Source organism: Euprymna scolopes, chromosome 12 (assembly GCF_053919585.1).
Source record: "Euprymna scolopes isolate OS-2025 chromosome 12, ASM5391958v1, whole genome shotgun sequence".
Classification (NCBI taxonomy): Eukaryota; Metazoa; Mollusca; class Cephalopoda; order Sepiida; family Sepiolidae; genus Euprymna; species Euprymna scolopes.
Genome location: NC_136493.1, coordinates 26165110 through 26188934, shown reverse-complemented (window position 1 = coordinate 26188934; position 23825 = coordinate 26165110). Strand labels below are relative to the sequence as shown.

Genomic DNA, 23825 nt, shown 5'->3' with positions numbered 1-23825 from the left:
TTCTTAACAATGGGGGCATTAGAAAAAACTCAAATTTGATCAAAAAATGATTTTCTTTATAAAAATAAAATGATCAGTTTACATGATTTTTAGGGTATGATATTTTCCTTCCATCATGGATGCATACATCATACAAATTTTTTCTTATTTTTGTTTCTCCATAGAAGGGAGTTCATAAGAAGCTCCATGGTTTCCAATCAAAGTAAAGCTGGATCGGTAGTTGTTGTTAAAAACCTGAAATGAGCAGCAAAACCATCACATTAATGACGTTTTTTACAAAGCATCTTCAGAATATCTATTATAATATACAACTTAAATCGTCTTGCTTGGGCACTGAAACCATCTATCCAGTTCTGTGTTACAAGTTCCAGTTTATGACTTCCGGTTTCAATATAAACAAAACCATAAAAGTTTTCTTTTTTTTTTTTTAATCGACAATTTATGGCATTTTCTTTCTTATTTTATCTATTTTTAAATAGATTTATACATTTCTTATTTTATCTATTTTTAAATAGATTTATACATTTCTTATTTTATCTATTTTTAAATAGATTTATGCATTTCTTATTTTATCTATTTTTAAATAGATTTATACATTTCTTATTTTATCTATTTTTAAATAGATTTATACATTTCTTATTTTATCTATTTTTAAATAGATTTATACATTTCTTATTTTATCTATTTTTAAATAGATTTATACATTTCTTATTTTATCTATTTTTAAATAGATTTTTACATTTCTTATTTTATCTATTTTTAAATAGATTTTTACATTTCTTATTTTATCTATTTTTAAATAGATTTATACATTTCTTATTTTATCTATTTTTAAATAGATTTATACATTTCTTATTTTATCTATTTTTAAATAGATTTATACATTTCTTATTTTATCTATTTTTAAATAGATTTATACATTTCTTATTTTATCTATTTTTAAATAGATTTATACATTTCTTATTTTATCTATTTTTAAATAGATTTATGCATTTCTTATTTTATCTATTTTTAAATAGATTTATACATTTCTTATTTTATCTATTTTTAAATAGATTTATACATTTCTTATTTTATCTATTTTTAAATAGATTTTTACATTTCTTATTTTATCTATTTTTAAATAGATTTATACATTTCTTATTTTATCTATTTTTAAATAGATTTATACATTTCTTATTTTATCTATTTTTAAATAGATTTATACATTTCTTATTTTATCTATTTTTAAATAGATTTATGCATTTCTTATTTGATCTATTTTTAAATAGATTTATGCATTTCTTATTTTATCTATTTTTAAATAGATTTATACATTTCTTATTTTATCTATTTTTAAATAGATTTATACATTTCTTATTTTATCTATTTTTAAATAGATTTATACATTTCGTATTTTATCTATTTTTAAATAGATTTATACATTTCTTATTTTATCTATTTTTAAATAGATTTATACATTTCTTATTTTATCTATTTTTAAATAGATTTTTACATTTCTTATTTTATCTATTTTTAAATAGATTTTTACATTTCTTATTTTATCTATTTTTAAATAGATTTATACATTTCTTATTTTATCTATTTTTAAATAGATTTATGCATTTCTTATTTTATCTATTTTTAAATAGATTTATACATTTCTTATTTTATCTATTTTTAAATAGATTTATACATTTCTTATTTTATCTATTTTTAAATAGATTTATGCATTTCTTATTTTATCTATTTTTAAATAGATTTATACATTTCTTATTTTATCTATTTTTAAATAGATTTATACATTTCTTATTTTATCTATTTTTAAATAGATTTATACATTTCTTATTTTATCTATTTTTAAATAGATTTTTACATTTCTTATTTTATCTATTTTTAAATAGATTTATACATTTCTTATTTTATCTATTTTTAAATAGATTTATGCATTTCTTATTTTATCTATTTTTAAATAGATTTATGCATTTCTTATTTTATCTATTTTTAAATAGATGTATGCATTTAATTTCTTTATACTCCTAAAACCGAAACCAAATTTTTAAAAATAATGTTTTCATAATTTGCCAGTGAAATGCTAAGTAAATTTTATATACATGTATTACACAAAATTGTATAGATAAAAAAAAAATCATTTACTTGCATCCCCACGAGGGCAATGGTCGGATTCTGCAATTACAGCTGTATTAATTTTTTTTCACATTTAAAATATGCAAATAAAAACAAAACTGTAAATGACTTTTGCTTTTTTTTTTTTTTACATCAACATTTTACAAATTTTATTTATATTTTTCATTGCAAGTTAGAATCGTTTTCAAACAAAAATAAACAAATATTTTTACAATTTAAACTGTTTTAAAGTCTTTTGTATATCCTGTAATTGATGATTTAAAGACATTAAAATTACTTATAAACAAAAGGATTAAATTGGTTTGTATTACAAATATATATATATATATATATATATATATATATATAAAAACAGGTAGTCATTTTTATTTATTTTATTTATTATTATTAGTGAAAGTACAGAGGAGTTAACAAAGTTGTCCCCCTCTGAAGAGGACCTTTCAAATAATCTTCTGATAGTTTCACTAACTGGAAAGACGGTATTACGCTTAAGCCATTAATTTATTAATCGAAAAATAAATTATACAACTGTGTTTGTTTCAAAGTTTGTGGTAGGAACCAAATGTTTATTGCATTAAAATCTGAAAAATTTTCTTTTTCTTTTTTTTTTTTTTATTAGTGTTTGCGTTATAAAATACAATGAGTTAACCAAAAGTTGGTGACAGCCGGGAGTATAAACGTGTTAATTAACAACAAATAACGATAAGGGAATCGTTTTTTAAAAAAAAGTTTTTTTTTATGTTTAAAAAAAAATTTGGGGGGGGGGGCATAGCAACCAGCTCAGTAGGTGTTAGACATGAAATGTACATAGATGATAGACGTTCATTGCTGTTACATCAAGGGTCCAAGGGTGGATTTGATGTCGGCTACATTTGCTGGTGGGTCTCTTCTCCAGTCTTTATTGTCGACGTCATTATGGGCTTGATTTTATCAGCATTGTTGATAGCAGGGTTTGTTGTTGGGCTGGAATTGAACACATCTATAAAATAAGTGACAAGACATCTTTTTTTATAACATTTAAGAAACATTTTAAATTTGAGACCCATTCGTGATCACAGTCCAAACTTCTATATGCGTTTGCAGCGAAACTCAGCTCTTTGCAGGAGAAAGAAAGAGAGTGATAAGAAAAGAATAAGAGAGAGAGAGAGAGAGAGAGAGATATGCATGCATGCTAATAAACAAAGCCACAGAAATATTGTTATTGTTAATAATGTCTGATGACAGCAGCCAGGTTTTACTTTTGCCGCTATGCACCTGATTACATAAACAACTGTCAATCTTAAATAATATAAAATACACATCAAGTGCGCTTGAAACCAAATCACAACATAATATAAAGGAAAATAAACAAATATTTTACTTGTTTGAAATTTATCACAAATATATTTCTGGGGTAGACTCCATCTTCAGTGTGTTGTTTTTTTTTCCTTTTCTTCTTCCTTGCCATGTTGTAAATTTGGAGAAAGAAGTCTGTATAGAGCCACGCGTTGTATCTAGCGGTTGTATTTTGAAATGGTTGAACTGTGTGTAGGTAATGTGAGAATAACGTTAAGAATGAGAGTTCATATAGAAACATAGTTTTAATTTGAATAAAATAAAATATGCATCAAGTGCGCTTGAAAGCCAAATACAACGTAATATTAGGAAAAAAACAAATATTTTACTTGTTTGAAATTTATCACAAATATATTTCAGAGGTATACTCCATCTTCAGTGTGTTGTTTTGTTTCTTTTTTTCCTTTTCTTCTTCCTTGCCATGTTATAAATTTGGAGAACAAAGTCTGTTTGTATAGAGCCGCGCATTGTATCTGGCGGTTGTATTTTGAAATGTTTGAACTATATGTAGGTAACGCGAGAATAACGTCAAGCACGGCTCTATAAAAACTTCTTTCTCCAACTTTACAACTTTCGAAATAATTTTTCTTGTGTGTTAAATTTTTTTTTTGCTTTTTTTGGTTTCTTTTCTCTTTTTCTTTTTTCTTTATTCTTTTTCTTTTTTTTTCATTCTTTTTTAGTTTTTTCTGTTTTGCATATTTCTATTTTTCATTTTTTCCCCCATTTTTCTGTTTTTCAGGTCCCCCCCCCCCCCGTTTTTCATATTTTCCCGGTTTTTTTTTTTTTTTTTTTTTTTCATAATAATTATTTAATAAAGTTTTGAATGAGATTTCTTGCTTATTTTCATCTCTTGAAATCTTTGTAGGAATCTGGAATTAAGATCTTCTCCGCTCAGCATTGTTCCTTACCTGATATTTGACATACAAAATGGAGAACAAGTTCGTTCTGCACACTCAGGGTATGTAATGTTTTTCTTTTATTTTTTGATTCATACACTAGATTGCCCAGTCACCCACTTGCATCACATGAAAACAAACAAAAATTACATGATAAAATACAATGATTACTGATATGTTTTGTATTATACACAAACATTTAATATAATAAATACAATTGAATACAAGTTTAAGAAATAAATTGTACATTTTTATGGTGGAATCCATCTTGATAAGGTAGTGGGGTCTGCCAGCTATAGTTTGGAATGCACCCATTATTTTTGAAGATAATCAAAGTTGATATTGATAAAAAAGTAGATTGGCCATGAATTTCTGGAATTTACCTTTTGTCTACAGTTTATTTGGTCCTTAGCCAGAATTTCCTCATATTAAAAAACAAAAATAAAAAAAAATCTGTATGATGTATGTATCCATGACGAAAAGAAAATATATTCCAAAAATTATGTAAATTGATTAAGTAGTTTTATTTTTATAAAATCACTCTTAATGTCCGCATGTTAAGAGTGGCTTTCTAAAATCTTCTAAGTTTGAATTATTTGGAGTTATTTTCCTTGTTTTCAAAACCGCGTCAATAAATGGTCACTGTTCGTTTGACCATAAAATTTGATTTTGTTATTTAAAAATAAAACTACTTGATCAAGTTTGATGGTTTTTAGAGGACAATATTTTCTTTCCATCACAGCTATGTATGTACAGTATACAAATTATTGCTTTTTTTATACAGGGCGAATTCTGGACAAGCACCATTCTTTTTTTTTTTAATTTTTCATTATGAAAATACTTTTTTGTTTGCAGTTCTCTTAGCAATCCAATGGAAGCTGAATTTACAGTTGATTTATGCGAGTATCTCATCAGTTTGAATACAAGCAACTCTTCGTTTGCCATTGGTATTATTGCCCCGTACAAACTGCAGAAAAATCTCCTCCAAGATTTGCTAACTCAGAGGTATGTTTTATTTTTTTTTTTTTACTAATGTGCCATGGTTTATCAAGGCCTGAAGGCCACTCTAGGATAAGGGTTAATGAGATTCTTGGTGGACGATGAGTAACACCACGAGAGGATTGGAAGTGATATATGGAATGGTCAGAGTTTTATTTAGTGTCATTCTGAAAGAAAGACTAACAAAACTCTTCTTCATTAACACTTAAATTCACACCAACAAATTTTAGCTTCATATTTTTCACTCGGCTCTTAAACACTAAACTCTCTGTCCTTCACAATTCGTCCCTCTTCAAGCAGCTATTCCCCTCATGCAAATGAACGCTGCATATAAAATAAAAAATGCAGCTATCAAAGATTTTTTTACCTTTTTCTTTCCGAAATACCTGCAGATTCATTGCTATTTTCGTGAGTAGTTTCTAATTAAATTTAGGTAAATAGCTCAACAAGAATTTGTTAACATTAAACTTGAAAACGACCATCTTGTAATTTGCTGAGAAGCAACCCTGTGGTATTGTATTCTGCAGATGAAAAGTTCTTGAAAAGAAACTTTGTTTATGAAAGTTTCGTTTAGTTTTAGGTACACAGAGGAAGGTATGAGAAAATTTTAAAGTGGGTGTAGCTTGAGATTGGAGCTCAGTCGAGTACCTGCCATAAAAATAATGATAGAGCAAAGAAAGACTAGTAATGTCTCTTCTGTGAGAAAGAAGCCATATTATCCCCCTCCCCTTAAATTTTGAAATTGATTTTGTACCCTGTTAAGGTAGGAAAGAATGCTCTGAATGGCATATTCCCAGATGTAGAAACGGTACATCATCTTAGGACGTACCTGATTCTTATGCAGCTAAAGGATTGCATCAACAATGAGGTCTGGAATGGTTCCTTCTATTTTACTTTATCTGAAATACCTGGTATTGACCATATTTTACGAGAGATGTTCCAAAATTAATGCCTCCTATTTTTTTATTCTGGATTGGTCCTGGATATGACCTTTAACTATATTCGATGGTGAGTCCTGAGCTTGCGAACTTTGCGGAGTCATCTCTTTGATTGCCATTGCTTCCAGGTCCACTCTGACCCAGAGTGGTAGTACCTGTTAGGGTCCCAACTATGGGTTAAATAGAAACCGACTTGAAAAAAAAAAAAATTCCATTAAAAAGATTTTCTTCAAAATAACTGGATTTGGCATTAAATAACCTGAAAAGAGTTGATGTAAAACAAAAACCACCAACCAACCAATCAAATGGGTCCAAAGGAATTGCGTGGTTATAATGACTGAACTTATGCAAGTTTCATCTCTCTGCTGCAGATATTGACGGTGTGAGACTCTGAGAAAAGAACCCTTATCATGGTCATGCATCGGCAGCAGAGATGCGTTGTTAAATTCATCTATGCTGAAAAAATTGAATCGATCCACATTCGCCGGCGCTGGTTGAATGTTTTCAAAGCTGATGCAGTTGATGTCAGCACAGTAAGGAGATGGGTTAGTCGATTTAGAGTAACAACAGAGATGTGAGTGACAAAGTGTACTCTGGACTTTTACAACTGAGGTGTTAAAAAAGGCTGGCAAAAGTGTATTGAGAATTGTGGTGACTTTTTGGCGCACAAAAAGTTGCTTGTTTTAATGGTATTTTTGGAATGGCCCTTGTACATAACAAAATAACAATGTTTACTTCAGAATTTTTGAGATGAGGATTGATAATTTGGATTATTAGGACTACTATTCTCGTCTTGGTTATTTTCACAATGTTTTGGTTGATGTGATCTGCGACTTTCTTTTGATACATTATTTTGAACGCAGAAGCCTATCCGGAATTTCGAACTGAACCTATTATTTAATCCAGTGTTCACGTTTTCATCAGCCATGACTAGGTAGAATTGTTAAGTAGTTTTTAAGTTACTTACTAGAGGATCTGTGGAAATTCCACAGAATGCGAAATATATTCAATCAACAAATATATTTCGATAAAGCTGATATTTTTCTGAATAGCAAAAAATTATTTTGGGGACATAAAGATCAATAACACGCTACAAATATGAGTTTACTAGCAGTTCTACCCGGCTTTGCTCAGACTCTATGTACTGTCCATAACTTTATGTGCATATGTATATATTAAAATGTGTGTACAGTAATGCCTTTCTATATAATAGGCTTCCTTAACTACCATAGATAAAAGTTGGTAGAGACCGCAGTCGTCAAATTTTTAAAAACTTTTCCCACAATTTTGACCCCTTAACATTTATTGTTTTGGATTCAAATTAAAATGTTTGACCCATATCCAAATAACCTATATCTAAAATTTCAAGTGTTTAGACCCAAAATTGGCGGAGGAGTTTGGTAGAATCTGCAAAGGTCAATTCTTTCAACCTTGACCTCTTGTCAGTTAAACATTCACCCAAAAACTGATTAAAATGCTTGCGATATGTCTGAATATCCTTTATGTAAAATTTCAAATGTTTAGATCCAAAATTGGCTGAATAGTTTGCTAGAGACCGCAAAGGTAAAATCTTTTGAACTTTGACCCCTTGGAAGCCAAAGTTTTGGCCAAAAACCAATTAAAAAGCTTGCCCTATGTCTAAATACCTTTTATGTAAAATTTCAAATGTTTAGACCAAAAATTGTCTGACTTGTTTGTTAGACCAGAGATCAAATTTTTTTAAAACTTTGACCCCAATTCTGACCCTTTAACCTTTAATTTTGTGGGCTCAAATCAAATTATAAAGTTTGATCCATGTCCAAGTAACCTAAATCTAAAATTTCAAGTGTTTAGACTCCAAATTGGCAGAGAAGTTTGGTAGAGTTCTCAAAGGTCAAATCGTTGAACTTTGACCTCTTGACAGCAAAATTTCTGGCCGAAACCAGATTAAAAACATTTTCCCAAATCTCAATACCCCGTATGTCAAATTTTGTCTCTGTAGACCGAAAATTGAGTTATTTGGTAGGGAAATGTACACAGACAGACAGACACACACACACACACACATAGACATTTTCACTTTTATAGATATACTAGCAGGGCTACCCGGCGTTGCTCGGGACCGTATAAACAATGAAAAAAACAAAAGCAGATATTGAACATATGTTTTATTCTTAGGGGAGAGGAATCTTTCATCTCTATGTATTATTTGTTTTATCTACCCTAGGACTGGTATTGTTCATGTTTTATCCCTAGCATAGGTAATTTACAGCATGTATATGAAATTGTTTTACCTTAGGGAGAAGAGAACAGGTAATATACAACATAATGTGTCTATATTACATCCCTGGCAACGCCTAGAAACCAGCTAGAACATGTATTTCAGTCAATCTTTATTATATCCTGGGCTATGCCGGGAAACCAGCTAATCTCTTATTAGTGAGTTGACCACCAAAATACCTCCCTAAGTGTGTCCTTTCTTTTGAACTTATTAGATATAGGTATCTAGAAATGTGTGTGAAATTTTGTTGAATGCATTGTTCACTATGATTTTCTTATTGTTCTGCACAATATCAACTGTAGCGAAATAACACAGTAAACTTAGTGTAGTGTTAGAATAAAGAGCAAAGGAAAAAATTAGAATCATATTCTGTAATTGCAAATCTAAATTTGCTAGCGTGTACCAGTATTTGCCAGGTTGTGGAAATTTGGAACTTATAACATATGTAGTGGCCTTTTCCTAGATACCTATTGCTAAAAATTATACTTTCATTTTGTTAGAAAAATCTCTCTTCGGATGCCCTGCATCATTCAAAATAAAAACAAATATTTTTATAATTGTTTCAGTATATTGCTACACAATGTGAAAGTTTTTAACGTTTGTAAACAAAATCATGAATGTGCTTATATTGCAAAAAAGAAAATATCAGTGCACAGTATTGAAAGTGTTTGAGATTCAAAAGTCTGTAACATTTCTACTAACTTCATAAGATGTCATGTGAGAAACTGAATTGAATATCAAGACATTATCTGAAGCGTTTTTATTTTGGTGTAACATATGTGTTTACAGTGAACCTTAACTTTTAATAAACAGATTGGTATGCAATGACATAGGCTAAGAATCTTTAACAAAATATATATAAATTGGAAAAATGTGTGAACAAATGAAAAGAAAATGATCCGCTCCACTTGATGACATCAAGCACAGTAATATTTTAGTGAAGAAAATATGAAATTGATGTTCAGTGATTAGTTTGGATGAATGAGAAAATGTAATTGTTTGATGCATAAAAATAACTCAGTTGCTGTATTTGATATTAAGCAGCAAAATATAGTGATTTGAATATTTGGGAAAACATCAAACCAGATTATGTAAAAAGAAAAAAAAAGATGAAATTAGAAAATATATATTTTATGTTTATGAGTTCTGCCAATCAAAATTTTGTGGCAGAAATTGGGTGATTACCATGCAATTTTATTTTGGTAAAATTCTTAAATTATTTGAATGTTTATTATAATTTCTAATTAGTGACTTGTTATAATCAAAATCCGCCCTAAAGAGTGTCCTTTCTTTTATTAGGTATCAGAGTAGGTATCAAGATTTCTACTTCTATACAAATGGGATATTTCAGATCTGTACATAAAAAATTTGTTGAATATATAGGTTGAGAATTGTTCTGTGTCGCTCTCTCTCACACACACACGCATTCTCACTTTTATAGATATAATAGATAGATTACTCTAGATATATTTCCATATGTCTGAATACCCTATATACAAATTTTCAAATCTGTAGATAAAAAATTTGTTGAGTATATAGGTTGAAAATTGTTCTCTCTCTCTCTCACACACACATTCTCAATTTTAGAGATATAATAGATAGATTATGCTAGATATATTTCCATATGTCTGAATACCCTATATACAAATTTTCTAATCTGTAGATCAAATATTTGTTGAATATATAGGTTGAAAATTGTTCTTACTCTCTCTCTCTCTCTCTCGCTACCTCTCACACACACATTCTAACTTTTATAGATATAATAGATAGATTATGCTAGATATATTTCCATATGTGTGAATACCCTATATACAAATTTTCTAATTTGTAGATAAAAAATTTGTAGAGTGCATAGGTTGAGAATTGTTCTCTCTATCTCTCACACACACACATTCTAACTTTTAAAGATATAATAGATTATGCTAGATATATTTCGATATTTCTGAATACCCTATATTCAAATTTTCAAATCTGTAGATAAAAAATTTGTTGAATGTATAGGTTGAGAACTGTTCTCTCTCTCTCTCTCTCTCTCTCTCTCTCTCGCTCACACACACACACACATTCTCACTTTTATAGATATAATAGAAAGATTATGCTAGATATATTTCTATTTGTATGAATACTCTATATACAAATTTTAAAATCTGTAGATAAAGAATTTGTTGAGTATATGGGTTGAGAATTGTTCTCTCTCTCTCTCTCTCTCTCTCTCTCTCTCTCACACACACACACACAGACACACACACACATTCTCACTTTTATAGATATAATAGATTATGCTAGATATATTTCCATATGTCTGAATACCCTATATACAAATTTTCAAATCTGTAGATAAAAAATTTGTTGAGTATATAGGTTGAGAATTGTTCTCTCTCTCTATCCCACACATTCTCACTTTTATAGATATAATAGACAGATTATGCCAGATATATTGAAATATGTCTGAATGCCCAATATACAAATTTTGAAATCTGTAGATAAAAAATTTGTTGTATACATAGGTTGAGAATTGTCCTCTCTCTCACACACACACACATTCTCACTTTTATACATATAATAGATAGATTATGCTAGATATATTTCTATATGTCTGAACACCCTATATACAAATGTTCAAATCTGTGGATAAAAAATTTGTTGAATGTATAGGTTGAGAATTTTTCTCTCTCTCTCTCTCGCTATCTCACACACACACATTCTCACTTTTATAGATAAAATAGATAGATTATGCTAGATATATTTCCATATGTCTGAATACCCTATATACAAATTTTCAAATCTGTAGATAAAAAATTTGTTGAATATATAGGTTTAGAATTGTTCTCTCTCTCTCTCACACACACATTCTGACTTTTGTAGTTATAATAGATAGATTATGCTAGATATATTTCCACATGTCTGAATACCCTATATACAAATTTTCTAAGCTGTAGGTAAAAAATTTGTTGAGTATGTAGGTTAAGAACTGTTCTCTCTCTCTCTCTCTCACACACACACACACACAAGTTCTCACTTTTATAGATATAATAGATAGATTATGCTAGATATATTTCTATATGTCTGCCTACCCTATATACAAATTTTCAAATCTGTACCCAAAAATGTGTGGAATATATAGGTTGAGAATTGTTCTCTCTCTCTCTCTCTCACACACATATTCTCACTTTTATAGATATAATAGAAAGATTATGCTAGATATATTTCTATATGTCTGAATACCCTATATACAAAATTTCAAATCTGTAGATAAAAAATTTGTTGAGTATATAGGTTGAGAATTGTTCTCTCTACACACACCTACACACACACACACACACATTCTACCTTTTATAGATATAATAGATTATGCTAGATATATTTCCATATGTCTGAATACCCTACATACAAATTTTCAAATCTGTAGATAAACAATTTGTTGTAAATATAGGTTGAGAATTTTTTGCTCTTTCCATCACTCACATTCACACTTTTATAGATATAATACATAGATTATGCCAGATATATTTACATATGTCTGAATACCCAATATACACATTTTCAAATCTGTAGATAAAAAATTAGTTGAATATATAGGTTGAGAATTGTTCTCTCTCTCTCTCTCTTTCTCTCTCTCTCACACACACATTCTCACTTTTATAGATATAATAGATAGATTATGCTAGATATATTTCCATACGTCTGAATACCCTATATCCAAATTTTCTAATATGTAGATAAAAAATTTGTTGAATATATAGGGTGAGAATTTTCCTTCCTCTCTTTCTCTCTCTCTCTCTCTCTCTTTCTCACACACACACATACACATTCTCACATTTATTGATATAATAGATAGAATATGCTAGATATATTACTATATGTCTGAATACCCTATATACAAATTGTCAAATCTGTAGATAAAAAATGTGTTGAATATATAGGCTGAAAATTGTTCTCTCTCTCTCTCTGACTCTCTCTCTCTCTCACACACACACACACATGGTCATTTTATAGATATAATAGATAGGTTATGCTAGATATATTTCTATATGTCTGAATACCCTATATACAAATTTTTAAATCTGTAGATAAAAAATTTGTTGAGTATATAGGTTGAGAATTGTTCTTTCTCTCTCTCTCACACACACATTCTCACTTTTATAGATATAATAGATTATGCTAGATATATTTCCAAATGTCTGAATACCCTATATACAAATTTTCAAATCTGTAAAGATAGAATTTGTTGAATATATAGGTTGAGAATTGTTCTCTCTCTCTCTCTTTCACACACATTCTCACTTTTATAGATATAATAGATAGATTATGCTAGATATATTTCCTTATGTCTGAATACCCTATATACAAATTATCAAATCTGTAGATACAAAATTTGTTGAGTATATAGGTTTAGAATTGTTCTCTCTCTCTCTCTCACTCACTCACTCACTCACACACACACACACACACATTCTACCTTTTATAGATATAATAGATTATGCTAGATATATTTCCATATGTCTGAATACCCTGTATACAAATTTTCAGATCTGTACATAAAAATTAGTTGAATATATAGGTTGAGAATTGTTCTCTCTCTCTCTCTCTCTCTCTGCTCTCTCTCTTTCACACACATTCTCACTTTTATAGATATAATAGATAGATTATTCTAGATATATTTCCATATGTCTGAATACCCTATATACAAATTTTCTAATCGGTAGATAAAAAATTTGTTGAATATACAGGGTGAGAATTGTACTTACTCTCTCTCTCTCTCTCACGCACACATTCTCACTTTTATGGATATAATAGATAGATTATGCTGGATATATTTCCATATGTCTGAATACCCTATATACAAATGGTCAAATCTGTAGATAACAAATTTATTGAATAGATAGGTTGAGAATTGTTCTCTCTCTCTCTCGCAACCTTACACACACAACCACACGCAAACATTCTGACTTTTATAGATATAATAGATCGATTATGCTAGATATATTTCCATATGTCTGAATACCCAATATACAAATTTTCAAATCTGTAGATAAAAAATTTGTTGAATATATAGGTTGAGAATTGTTGTCTCTCTCTCACACACTCACATTCTCATTTTTATAGATATAATGTATAGATTATGCTAGATATATTTCTATATGTCTGAATACCCTATATACAAAGTTTAAAATCCGTAGATAAAAATACGTTGAGTATATAGGTTGAGAATTGTTCTCTCTCTCTCTCTTACGCACACACACACACACACACACACACACACATTTTCACTTTTATAGATATAATAGATAGATTATGCTAGATATATTTCCATATGTCTGAATACCCTATATACAAATTTTCAAATCTGTAGATAAAAAATGTATTGAATATATAGGTTGAGAATTGTTGTCTCTCTCTCTCTCTCTCTGGCTACCTCACACACACACACGCATTTTCACTTTTATAGATATAATAGATAGATTATGCTAGATATATTTCCATATGTCTGAATACCCTATATACAAACTTTCAAATCTGTAGATAAAAAATTTGTTGTGTATATAGGTTGAGAATTGCTCTCTCTCTCTCACACACACTCAAATATAAAGTGTGCATCTTTTTTTAATAGGAGGTAATGCTTGGGAAACTGTGCACTCGGCCTATTCCCCCCCCTCCCCCACAAAAGCGGTGTCATTCTCTTCCCCCCACCCCACTAAGTAAATATAAAGTGTGCATCTTTTTTTAGTAGGAGGTAATGCTTGGGAAACTGTGCACTCGGCTTCTTTCCCCCCTTCCCCCCACAAAAGCGGTTCTAGTCTCGTCCCCCCACCCCAAATGCTTGGGAAACTGTGCACTGTTTTTGTTGGTTTTCAAGCTGCCTCTTCCCCCCCCCCACACACACACAGTTTAACAGTAGTAGGAGGTCAAGAGAAAGAGGGTGAGAGAGAGAGAAGAGTAAGTTGGTGAGAGAGAGAGAAAAGAGAAAGAGGGTGTTGGTTTTGAAGCTGCCTCTTGCCCCCCCCCCAGTTTAACAGTGGGTGAGAGAGAGAAGAGTAAGTGGGTGAGTGAGAGAGAGAGAAAAGAGAAAGACGGTGTTGGTTTTGAAGCGGCCTCCTCTCCTCCCCCCTTCCAGTTTAAGAGGTATGAGGTCACGTGGTAATATACAAAATGGCTATTTATTTTCTACCATAAATATAACGATATTTTTATTATCGTCTAATATTTTGAAAGCTAAATTTCTAATAAAATGTGCATCTATAGGAGATAATGCCTGGGAATGTGTGCACTGTTTTTGTTGGTTTGAAGCTGCCTCTTCCCCCCCCCCCACAGTTTAACAGTGGTGTGACGTCAAGAGAAAGAGGGTGAGAGAGAGGGAAGAGTAAGTGGGTGAGAGAGAGAGAGAAAGAGAGAGAGAAAAAAGAAAGACGGTGTTGGTTTTGTGAAAAAAGTTGTTATTTACAATTGTTCGCCATTAGTGGATGTTGACGTCACGTCACGTGACATGACTAAGCGCTTTTTTTTTTTTAGTATGAATAACATTTTTTGTTTTAATTATAAAGTCTACACTTAATTTTATAGAAAATAATGTATATATAATAGAAAAAAAAATTACTGTTTTTGTTGGATTCAAGTGGATCCCCCCCTCCAGTTTAAGAGATAGCAGGTCACGTGGTAATATACAAAATGGCTAGCGTAAATATAAAGATCGGTTTTTTTATCGACGAATATTTTGAAAGCTGCATTTTTTTTTATTCCTGTACATTTTTTCCTGACATTTTTCGTTAAAACTCTTGTATAAATACTATTTTTAACCAGTTAATTACGTTGGAGACATTGTCATGGAGTTTAATAATCTATAGAACAAAGCAGAAGAGAAATTACAAAAGTATCGGTAAAACAAAGTTTTTATTTACATTTGTTCGCCATTACTGGATGTTGACGTCACGTCACGTGACATGACTAAGCGTTTTTGGATTACGTAATATTAACATTAAAATGACAGTTTTTTTGGGGGGCCCCCCTGGGAGAGAAATGATCAGTTCACCCCCTTTTAATGGTCCGTTTGGTGTGAAATTTCGATATTTGTCATGCGGGTGATCAAGGTTCAATATGATACCTAATTTGTCAACTTTGGTTGTGTCTGTCAAAAGTTTGAGCTGACGTCACGTCACGTGACACGTATTGAATAACGTTAAAATGAAAGTTTTTTTGGGGGCCCCCCCCTGGGAGAAAAATGATCAGTTCACCCCCTTCTAATTGTCCGTTTGATGTGAAATTTCGATATTTGTCATGCGGGTGATCAAGGTGACATATGATACCTTATTTGTCAACTTTGGTTGTGTCTGTCAAAAGTTTTAGCGTTACAAACAAACATACATACATACATACATACATACACACCGATTTTTGCCTTTTATATATTACTAGCAGGGCTACCCGGCGTTGCTCGGGACCGTATAAACAATGAAAAAACAAAAGCAGATATTGAACATATGTTTGATTCTTAGGGGAGAGGAATCTTTCATCTCTATGTATTATTTGTTTTATCTACCCTAGGACTGATATTGTTCATGTTTTATCCCTAGCATAGGTAATTTACAGCATGTATATGAAATTGTTTTACCTTAGGGAGAAGAGAACAGGTAATATACAACATAATGTGTCTATATTACATCCCTGGCAACGCCTAGAAACCAGCTAGAACATGTATTTCAGTCAATCTTTATTATATCCTGGGCTATGCCGGGAAACCAGCTAATCTCTTTTTAGTGACTTGACCACCAAAATACCTCCCTAAGTGTGTCCTTTCTTTTGAACTTATTAGATATAGGTATCTAGAAATGTGTGTGAAATTTTGTTGAATGCATTGTTCACTATGATTTTCTTATTGTTCTACACAATATCAACTGTAGCGAAATAACACAGTAAACTTAGTGTAGTGTTAGAATAAAGAGCAAAGGAAAAAATTAGAATCATATTTTGTAATTGCAAATCTAAATTTGCTAGCATGTACCAGTATTTGCCAGATTGTGGAAATTTGGAACTTATAACATATGTAGTGGCCTTTTCCTAGATACCTATAGCTAAAAATTATACTTTCATTTTGTTAGAAAAATCTCTCTTCAGATGCCCTGCATCATTCAAAATAAAAACAAATATTTTTATAATTGTTTCAGTATATTGCTACACAATGTGAAAGTTTTTAACGTTTGTAAAAAAAATCAAGAATGTGCTTATATTGCAAAAAAGAAAATATCAGTGCACAGTATTGAAAGTGTTTGAGATTCAAAAGTCTGTAACATTTCTACTAACTTCATAAGATGTCATGTGAGAAACTGAATTGAATATCAAGACATTATCTGAAGCGTTTTTATTTTGGTGTAACATATGTGTTTACAGTGAACCTTAACTTTTAATAAACAGATTGGTATGCAATGACATAGGCTAAGAATCTTTAAAATATATATAAATTGGAAAAATGTGTGAACAAATGAAAAAAAAATGATCCGCTCCACTTGATGACATCAAGCACAGTAATATTTTAGTGAAGAAAATATGAAATTGATGTTCAGTGATTAGTTTGGATGAATGAGAAAATGTAATTGTTTGATGCATAAAAATAACTCAGTTGCTGTATTTGATATTAAGCAGCAAAATATAGTGATTTGAATATTTGGGAAAACATCAAACCAGATTATGTAAAAAGAAAAAAAAAAGATGAAATTAGAAAATATATATTTTATGTTTATGAGTTCTGCCAATCAAAATTTTGTGGCAGAAATTGGGTGATTACCATGCAATTTTATTTTGGTAAAATTCTTAAATTATTAGAATGTTTATTATAATTTCTAATTAGTGACTTGTTATAATCAAAATCCGCCCTAAAGAGTGTCCTTTCTTTTATTAGGTATCAGAGTAGGTATCAAGATTTCTACTTCTATACAAATGTGATATTTCAGATCTGTACATAAAAAATTTGTTGAATATATAGGTTGAGAATTGTTCTGTGTCGCTCTCTCTCACACACACACGCATTCTCACTTTTATAGATATAATAGATAGATTACTCTAGATATATTTCCATATGTCTGAATACCCTATATACAAATTTTCAAATCTGTAGATAAAAAAATTTGTTGAGTATATAGGTTGAAAATTGTTCTCTCTCTCTCACACACACATTCTCAATTTTAGAGATATAATAGATAGATTATGCTAGATATATTTCCATATGTCTGAATACCCTATATACAAATTTTCTAATCTGTAGATCAAATATTTGTTGAATATATAGGTTGAAAATTGTTCGTACTCTCTCTCTCTCTCTCTCTGGCTACCTCACACACACATTCTAACTTTTATAGATATAATAGATAGATTATGCTAGATATATTTCCATATGTGTGAATACCCTATATACAAATTTTCTAATTTGTAGATAAAAAATTTGTAGAGTGCATAGGTTGAGAATTGTTCTCTCTATCTCTCACACACACACATTCTAACTTTTAAAGATATAATAGATTATGCTAGATATATTTCGATATTTCTGAATACCCTATATATAAAAATTTATTGAATGTATAGGTTGAGAACTGTTCTCTCTCTCTCTCTCTCGCTCACACACACACACATTCTCACTTTTATAGATATAATAGAAAGATTATCCTAGATATATTTCTATTTGTATGAATACTCTATATACAAATTTTAAAATCTGTAGATAAAGAATTTGTTGAGTATATGGGTTGAGAATTGTTCTCTCTCTCTCTCTCTCTCTCTCTCTCACACACACACACACATTCTCACTTTTATAGATATAATAGATTATGCTAGATATATTTCCATATGTCTGAATACCCTATATACAAATTTTCAAATCTGTAGATAAAAAATTTGTTGAGTATATAGGTTGAGAATTGTTCTCTCTCTCTCTATCACACACATTCTCACTTTTATAGATATAATAGACAGATTATGCCAGATATATTAAAATATGTCTGAATGCCCAATATACAAATTTTGAAATCTGTAGATAAAAAATTTGTTGTATACATAGGTTGACAATTGTCCTCTCTCTCACACACACACACATTCTCACTTTTATACATATAATAGATAGATTATGCTAGATATATTTCTATATGTCTGAACACCCTATATACAAATGTTCAAATCTGTGGATAAAAAATTTGTTGAATGTATAGGTTGAGAATTTTTATCTCTCTCTTTTTCTCTCTCTCTCTCTCGCTATCTCACACACACGCATTCTCACTTTTATAGATAAAATAGATAGATTATGCTAGATATATTTCCATATGTCTGAATACCCTATATACAAAGTTTCAAATCTGTAGATAAAAAATTTGTTGAATATATAGGTTTAGAATTGTTCTCTCTCTCTCTCACACACACATTCTAACTTTTGTAGTTATAATAGATAGATTATGCTAGATATATTTCCATATGTCTGAATACCCTATATACAAATTTTCTAAACTGTAGGTAAAAAATTTGTTGAGTATGTAGGTTAAGAATTGTTCTCTCTCTCTCTCACACACACACACACACAAGTTCTCACTTTTATAGATATAATAGATAGATTATGCTAGATATATTTCTATATGTCTGCCTACCCTATATACAAATTTCCAAATCTGTGCCCAAAAATGTGTGGAATATATAGGTTGAGAATTGTTCTCTCTCTCTCTCTCTCACACACATATTCTCACTTTTATAGGTTATATAGGTTGAGAATTTTTTGCTCTTTCCATCACTCACATTTACACTTTTATAGATATAATACATAGATTATGCCAGATATATTTACATATGTCTGAATACCCAATATACACATTTTCAAATCTGTAGATAAAAAATTAGTTGAATATATAGGTTGAGAATTGTTCTCTCTCTCTCTCTTTCTCTCTCTCTCACACACACATTCTCACTTTTATAGATATAATAGATAGATTATGCTAGATATATTTCCATACGTCTGAATACCCTATATCCAAATTTTCTAATATGTAGATAAAAAATTTGTTGAATATATAGGGTGAGAATTTTCCTTCCTCTCTTTCTCTCTCTCTCTTTCTCACACACACACAAGCTGAAAATTGTTCTCTCTCTCTCTCTGACTCTCTCTCTCTCTCTCACACACACACATGGTCATTTTATAGATATAATAGATAGGTTATGCTAGATATATTTCTATATGTCTGAATACCCTATATACAAATTTTTAAATCTGTAGATAAAAAATTTGTTGAGTATATAGGTTGAGAATTGTTCTTTCTCTCTCTCTCACACACACATTCTCACTTTTATAGATATAATAGATTATGCTAGATATATTTCCAAATGTCTGAATACCCTATATACAAATTTTCAAATCTGTAAAGATAGAATTTGTTGAATATATAGGTTGAGAATTGTTCTCTCTCTCTCTCTTTCACACACATTCTCACTTTTATAGATATAATAGATAGATTATGCTAGATATATTTCCTTATGTCTGAATACCCTATATACAAATTATCAAATCTGTAGATACAAAATTTGTTGAGTATATAGGTTGAGAATTGTTCTCTCTCTCTCTCTCTCTCTCTCACTCACTCACTCACACACACACACACACATTCTACCTTTTATAGATATAATAGATTATGCTAGATATATTTCCATATGTCTGAATACCCTGTATACAAATTTTCAGATCTGTACATAAAAATTAGTTGAATATATAGGTTGAGAATTGTTCTCTCTCTCTCTCTTCTCTCTCTCTCTTTCACACACATTCTCACTTTTCTAGATATAATAGATAGATTATGCTAGATATATTTCCATATGTCTGAATACCCTATATACAAATTTTCTAATCGGTAGATAAAAAATTTGTTGAATATATAGGGTGAGAATTGTACTTACTCTCTCTCTCTCTCTCTCTCTCTCTCACGCACACATTCTCACTTTTATGGATATAATAGATAGATTATGCTGGATATATTTCCATATGTCTGAATACCCTATATACAAATGGTCAAATCTGTAGATAACAAATTTATTGAATAGATAGGTTGAGAATTGTTCTCTCTCTCTCTCTCTCGCAACCTTACACACACAACCACACGCAAACATTCTGACTTTTATAGATATAATAGATCGATTATGCTAGATATATTTCCATATGTCTGAATACCCAATATACAAATTTTCAAATTTGTAGGTATAAAATTTGTTGAATATATAGGTTGAGAATTGTTCTCTCTCTCTCACACACTCACATTCTCACTTTTATAGATATAATGTATAGATTATGCTAGATATATTTCTATATGTCTGAATACCCTATATACAAAGTTTAAAATCCGTAGATAAAAATACGTTGAGTATATAGGTTGAGAATTGTTCTCTCTCTCTCTTACGCACACACACACACACACACACACACACACACCTTTTCACTTTTATAGATATAATAGATAGATTATGCTAGATATATTTCCATATGTCTGAATACCCTATATACAAATTTTCAAATCTGTAGATAAAAAATGTATTGAATATATAGGTTGAGAATTGTTGTCTCTCTCTCTCTCTCTCTCTCTCTCTCTCTCTCTGGCTACCTCACACACACACACATTTTCACTTTTATAGATATAATAGATAGATTATGCTAGATATATTTCCATGTCTGAATACCCTATATACAAACTTTCAAATCTGTAGATAAAAAATCTGTAGATAAAAAATCTTCCCACCCCAAATGCTTGGGAAACTGTGCACTGTTTTTGTTGGTTTTCAAGCTGCCTCTTCCCCCCCCACACACACACACAGTTTAACAGTAGTAGGAGGTCAAGAGAAAGAGGGTGAGAGAGAGAGAAGAGTAAGTTGGTGAGAGAGAGAGAAAAGAGAAAGAGGGTGTTGGTTTTATATTTTTATTATCGTCTAATATTTTGAAAGCTGAATTTCTAATAAAATGTGCATCTATAGGAGATAATGCCTGGGAATGTGTTCCCCCCCCCCACAGTTTAACAGTGGTGTGACGTCAAGAGAAAGAGGGTGAGAGAGAGGGAAGAGTAAGTGGGTGAGAGAGAGAAAGAGAGAGAAAGAGAGAGAAAAAAAAAGAAAGACGGTGTTGGTTTTGTGAAAAAAGTTGTTATTTACAATTGTTCGCATTCTTGGCCTTTTGGTCAAGATCAAAGTGTAGTATCTGTTCTTCAGATGCTGCACTTCTATTTCTTGTTCTCTTTCGGTGGAGGAGAAATCCTCCACGACTGAGACAATTTTTATTTTTGTACCTTTTCTCCACGTTAAAAAACGACCCTGGTGTCTAACTCTGTCCCGTGGGGAGGCATAGTAAATAGGTACAATTGTTCGCCATTAGTGGATGTTGACGTCACGTCACGTGACATGACTAAGCTTTTTTTTTTTTTAGTATGAATAACATTTTTTGTTTTAATTATAAAGTCTACACTTAATTTTATAGAAAATGATGTATATATAATAGAAAAAAAAAATTACTGGTTTTGTTGGATTCAAGTGGATCCCCCCCCTCCAGTTTAAGAGATAGCAGGTCACGTGGTAATATACAAAATGGCTAGCGTAAATATAAAGATCGGTTTTTTTATCGACGAATATTTTGAAAGCTGAATTTTTTTTTATTCCTGTACATTTTTTCCTGATATTTTTCGTTAAAACTCTTGTATAAATACTATTTTTAACCAGTTAAATACGTTGGAGACATTGTCATGGAGTTTAATAATCTCTAGAACAAAGCAGAAGAGAAATTACAAAAGTATCGGTAAAACAAAGTGTTTGTTTACATTTGTTCGCCATTACTGGATGTTGACGTCACGTCACGTGACATGACTAAGCGTTTTTAACATTAAAATGACAGGTTTTTTTGGGGGCCCCCCTAGGAGAGAAATGATCAGTTCACCCCCTTTTAATGGTCCGTTTGGTGTGGAATTTCGATGCGGGTGATCAAGGTTCAATATGATACATAATTTGTCAACTTTGGTTGTGTCTGTCAAAAGTTTGAGCTGACGTCACGTCACGTGACACGTATTGAATAACGTTAAAATGACAGGTTTTTTGGGGGGCCCCCCTAGGAGAAAAACGATCAGTTGACCCCTTTCTACTGGTCCGTTTGACGTGAAATTTCGATATTTGTCATCCGGGTGATCAAGGTGCAATATGATACCAAATTTGTCAACTCTGGTTCCGTCTTTCAAAAGTTTTAGCGTTACAACCAAACATACATACATACATACATACATACACACCGATTTTTGCCTTTTATATATATAGATGATGGATCAACATTTCTATAAAAATAGTCCATTGTACAGAACTGACTTAAATGAGACAAATTAATAAGTATTATTGTGCTACATAGTTCAATACAAATTATAAAATCACATTGTAAGAGACAATTTTTAATTCATTCCTTCAGTACAGCGCTTTTTGCAAGAAAATGTTCTTTTTTTTTTTTTTTTGCCTTGTTTTTTTTTTTTTTTAATGTACTCTTTTTAACATTACATTTTGTTGTCGCCTTTCTTTGGTGAAAACTGCTGCATGTTGAAATTACCGTGAGTTCCTTTTTTACACCATTACAACAATGATCATATATTATGACATTTGGAAACTAGACGAAATTAAAGGAAGGTCACTTTTATATTCTTGTCCAGGGTTGCCAGGTTTGCCTTTATAAAGCTAAATTTTGACAATTTGACCTGTTTTGAAGCAGTTTGATTTTGAAAAATTGTATATTGGCCTTTTTCAAAGTGTAACGCGCAGACTAACGAAGGAAGTAGTAAGAATATTATACACATTATCACTGCCACTCCAGAGTCGGAGATTCATTATACTCTAAATACAAACTAAAACCAGATTAAAAAGAATTTACAAATCTAGGATAAAAAGTAAACTATTTATCCGACTTTTTTCATTATGAAACGTCCATGTATCATGTGAAATTAGTAAAGATATTAATAAGATTTTCATTTTGTCCAGATCGTACCTTCATAAAGCATGTCATAGTCGGCATGATTTTGGAACTGAAAGATCAGACTCACTTTTATAAGACTAACCTGGGTGCCCAGTGTTGCCCAGGTGTTTAGAGGTGTTTGTTGAGCAAAAAAAAAAAAAAAAGTGGTGGTAGGCAGGCTCGAACCCATACCGCGAAGAAGGAAAAGAATGTGAAAAAAAAAAGTGACGTCTTTGCCGTTCCGTCCATCGCCAAACTGGAAGTGGCAAAGGTTTAAATTAAGGCTAGTCAAT

At 30.7% G+C, this 23825-nt stretch overlaps 1 protein-coding gene and 1 pseudogene across 1 annotated transcript in view; both read left to right on the top strand.

Annotated features, from left to right (window-relative positions):
* The window catches only part of LOC145291211 (uncharacterized), a 169980-nt gene that overhangs the window by 135187 nt on the left and 10968 nt on the right, over window positions 1-23825 (top strand). Inside the window, exons 18-19 of the mRNA XM_080136796.1 lie at window positions 4328-4420; window positions 5214-5363. Coding sequence (XP_079992922.1) covers window positions 4328-4420; window positions 5214-5363 — 243 coding nt within the window. The remainder of the gene's footprint in view (window positions 1-4327; window positions 4421-5213; window positions 5364-23825) is intronic.
* Window positions 21713-21846, top strand: LOC145291771 (U2 spliceosomal RNA; annotated as a pseudogene).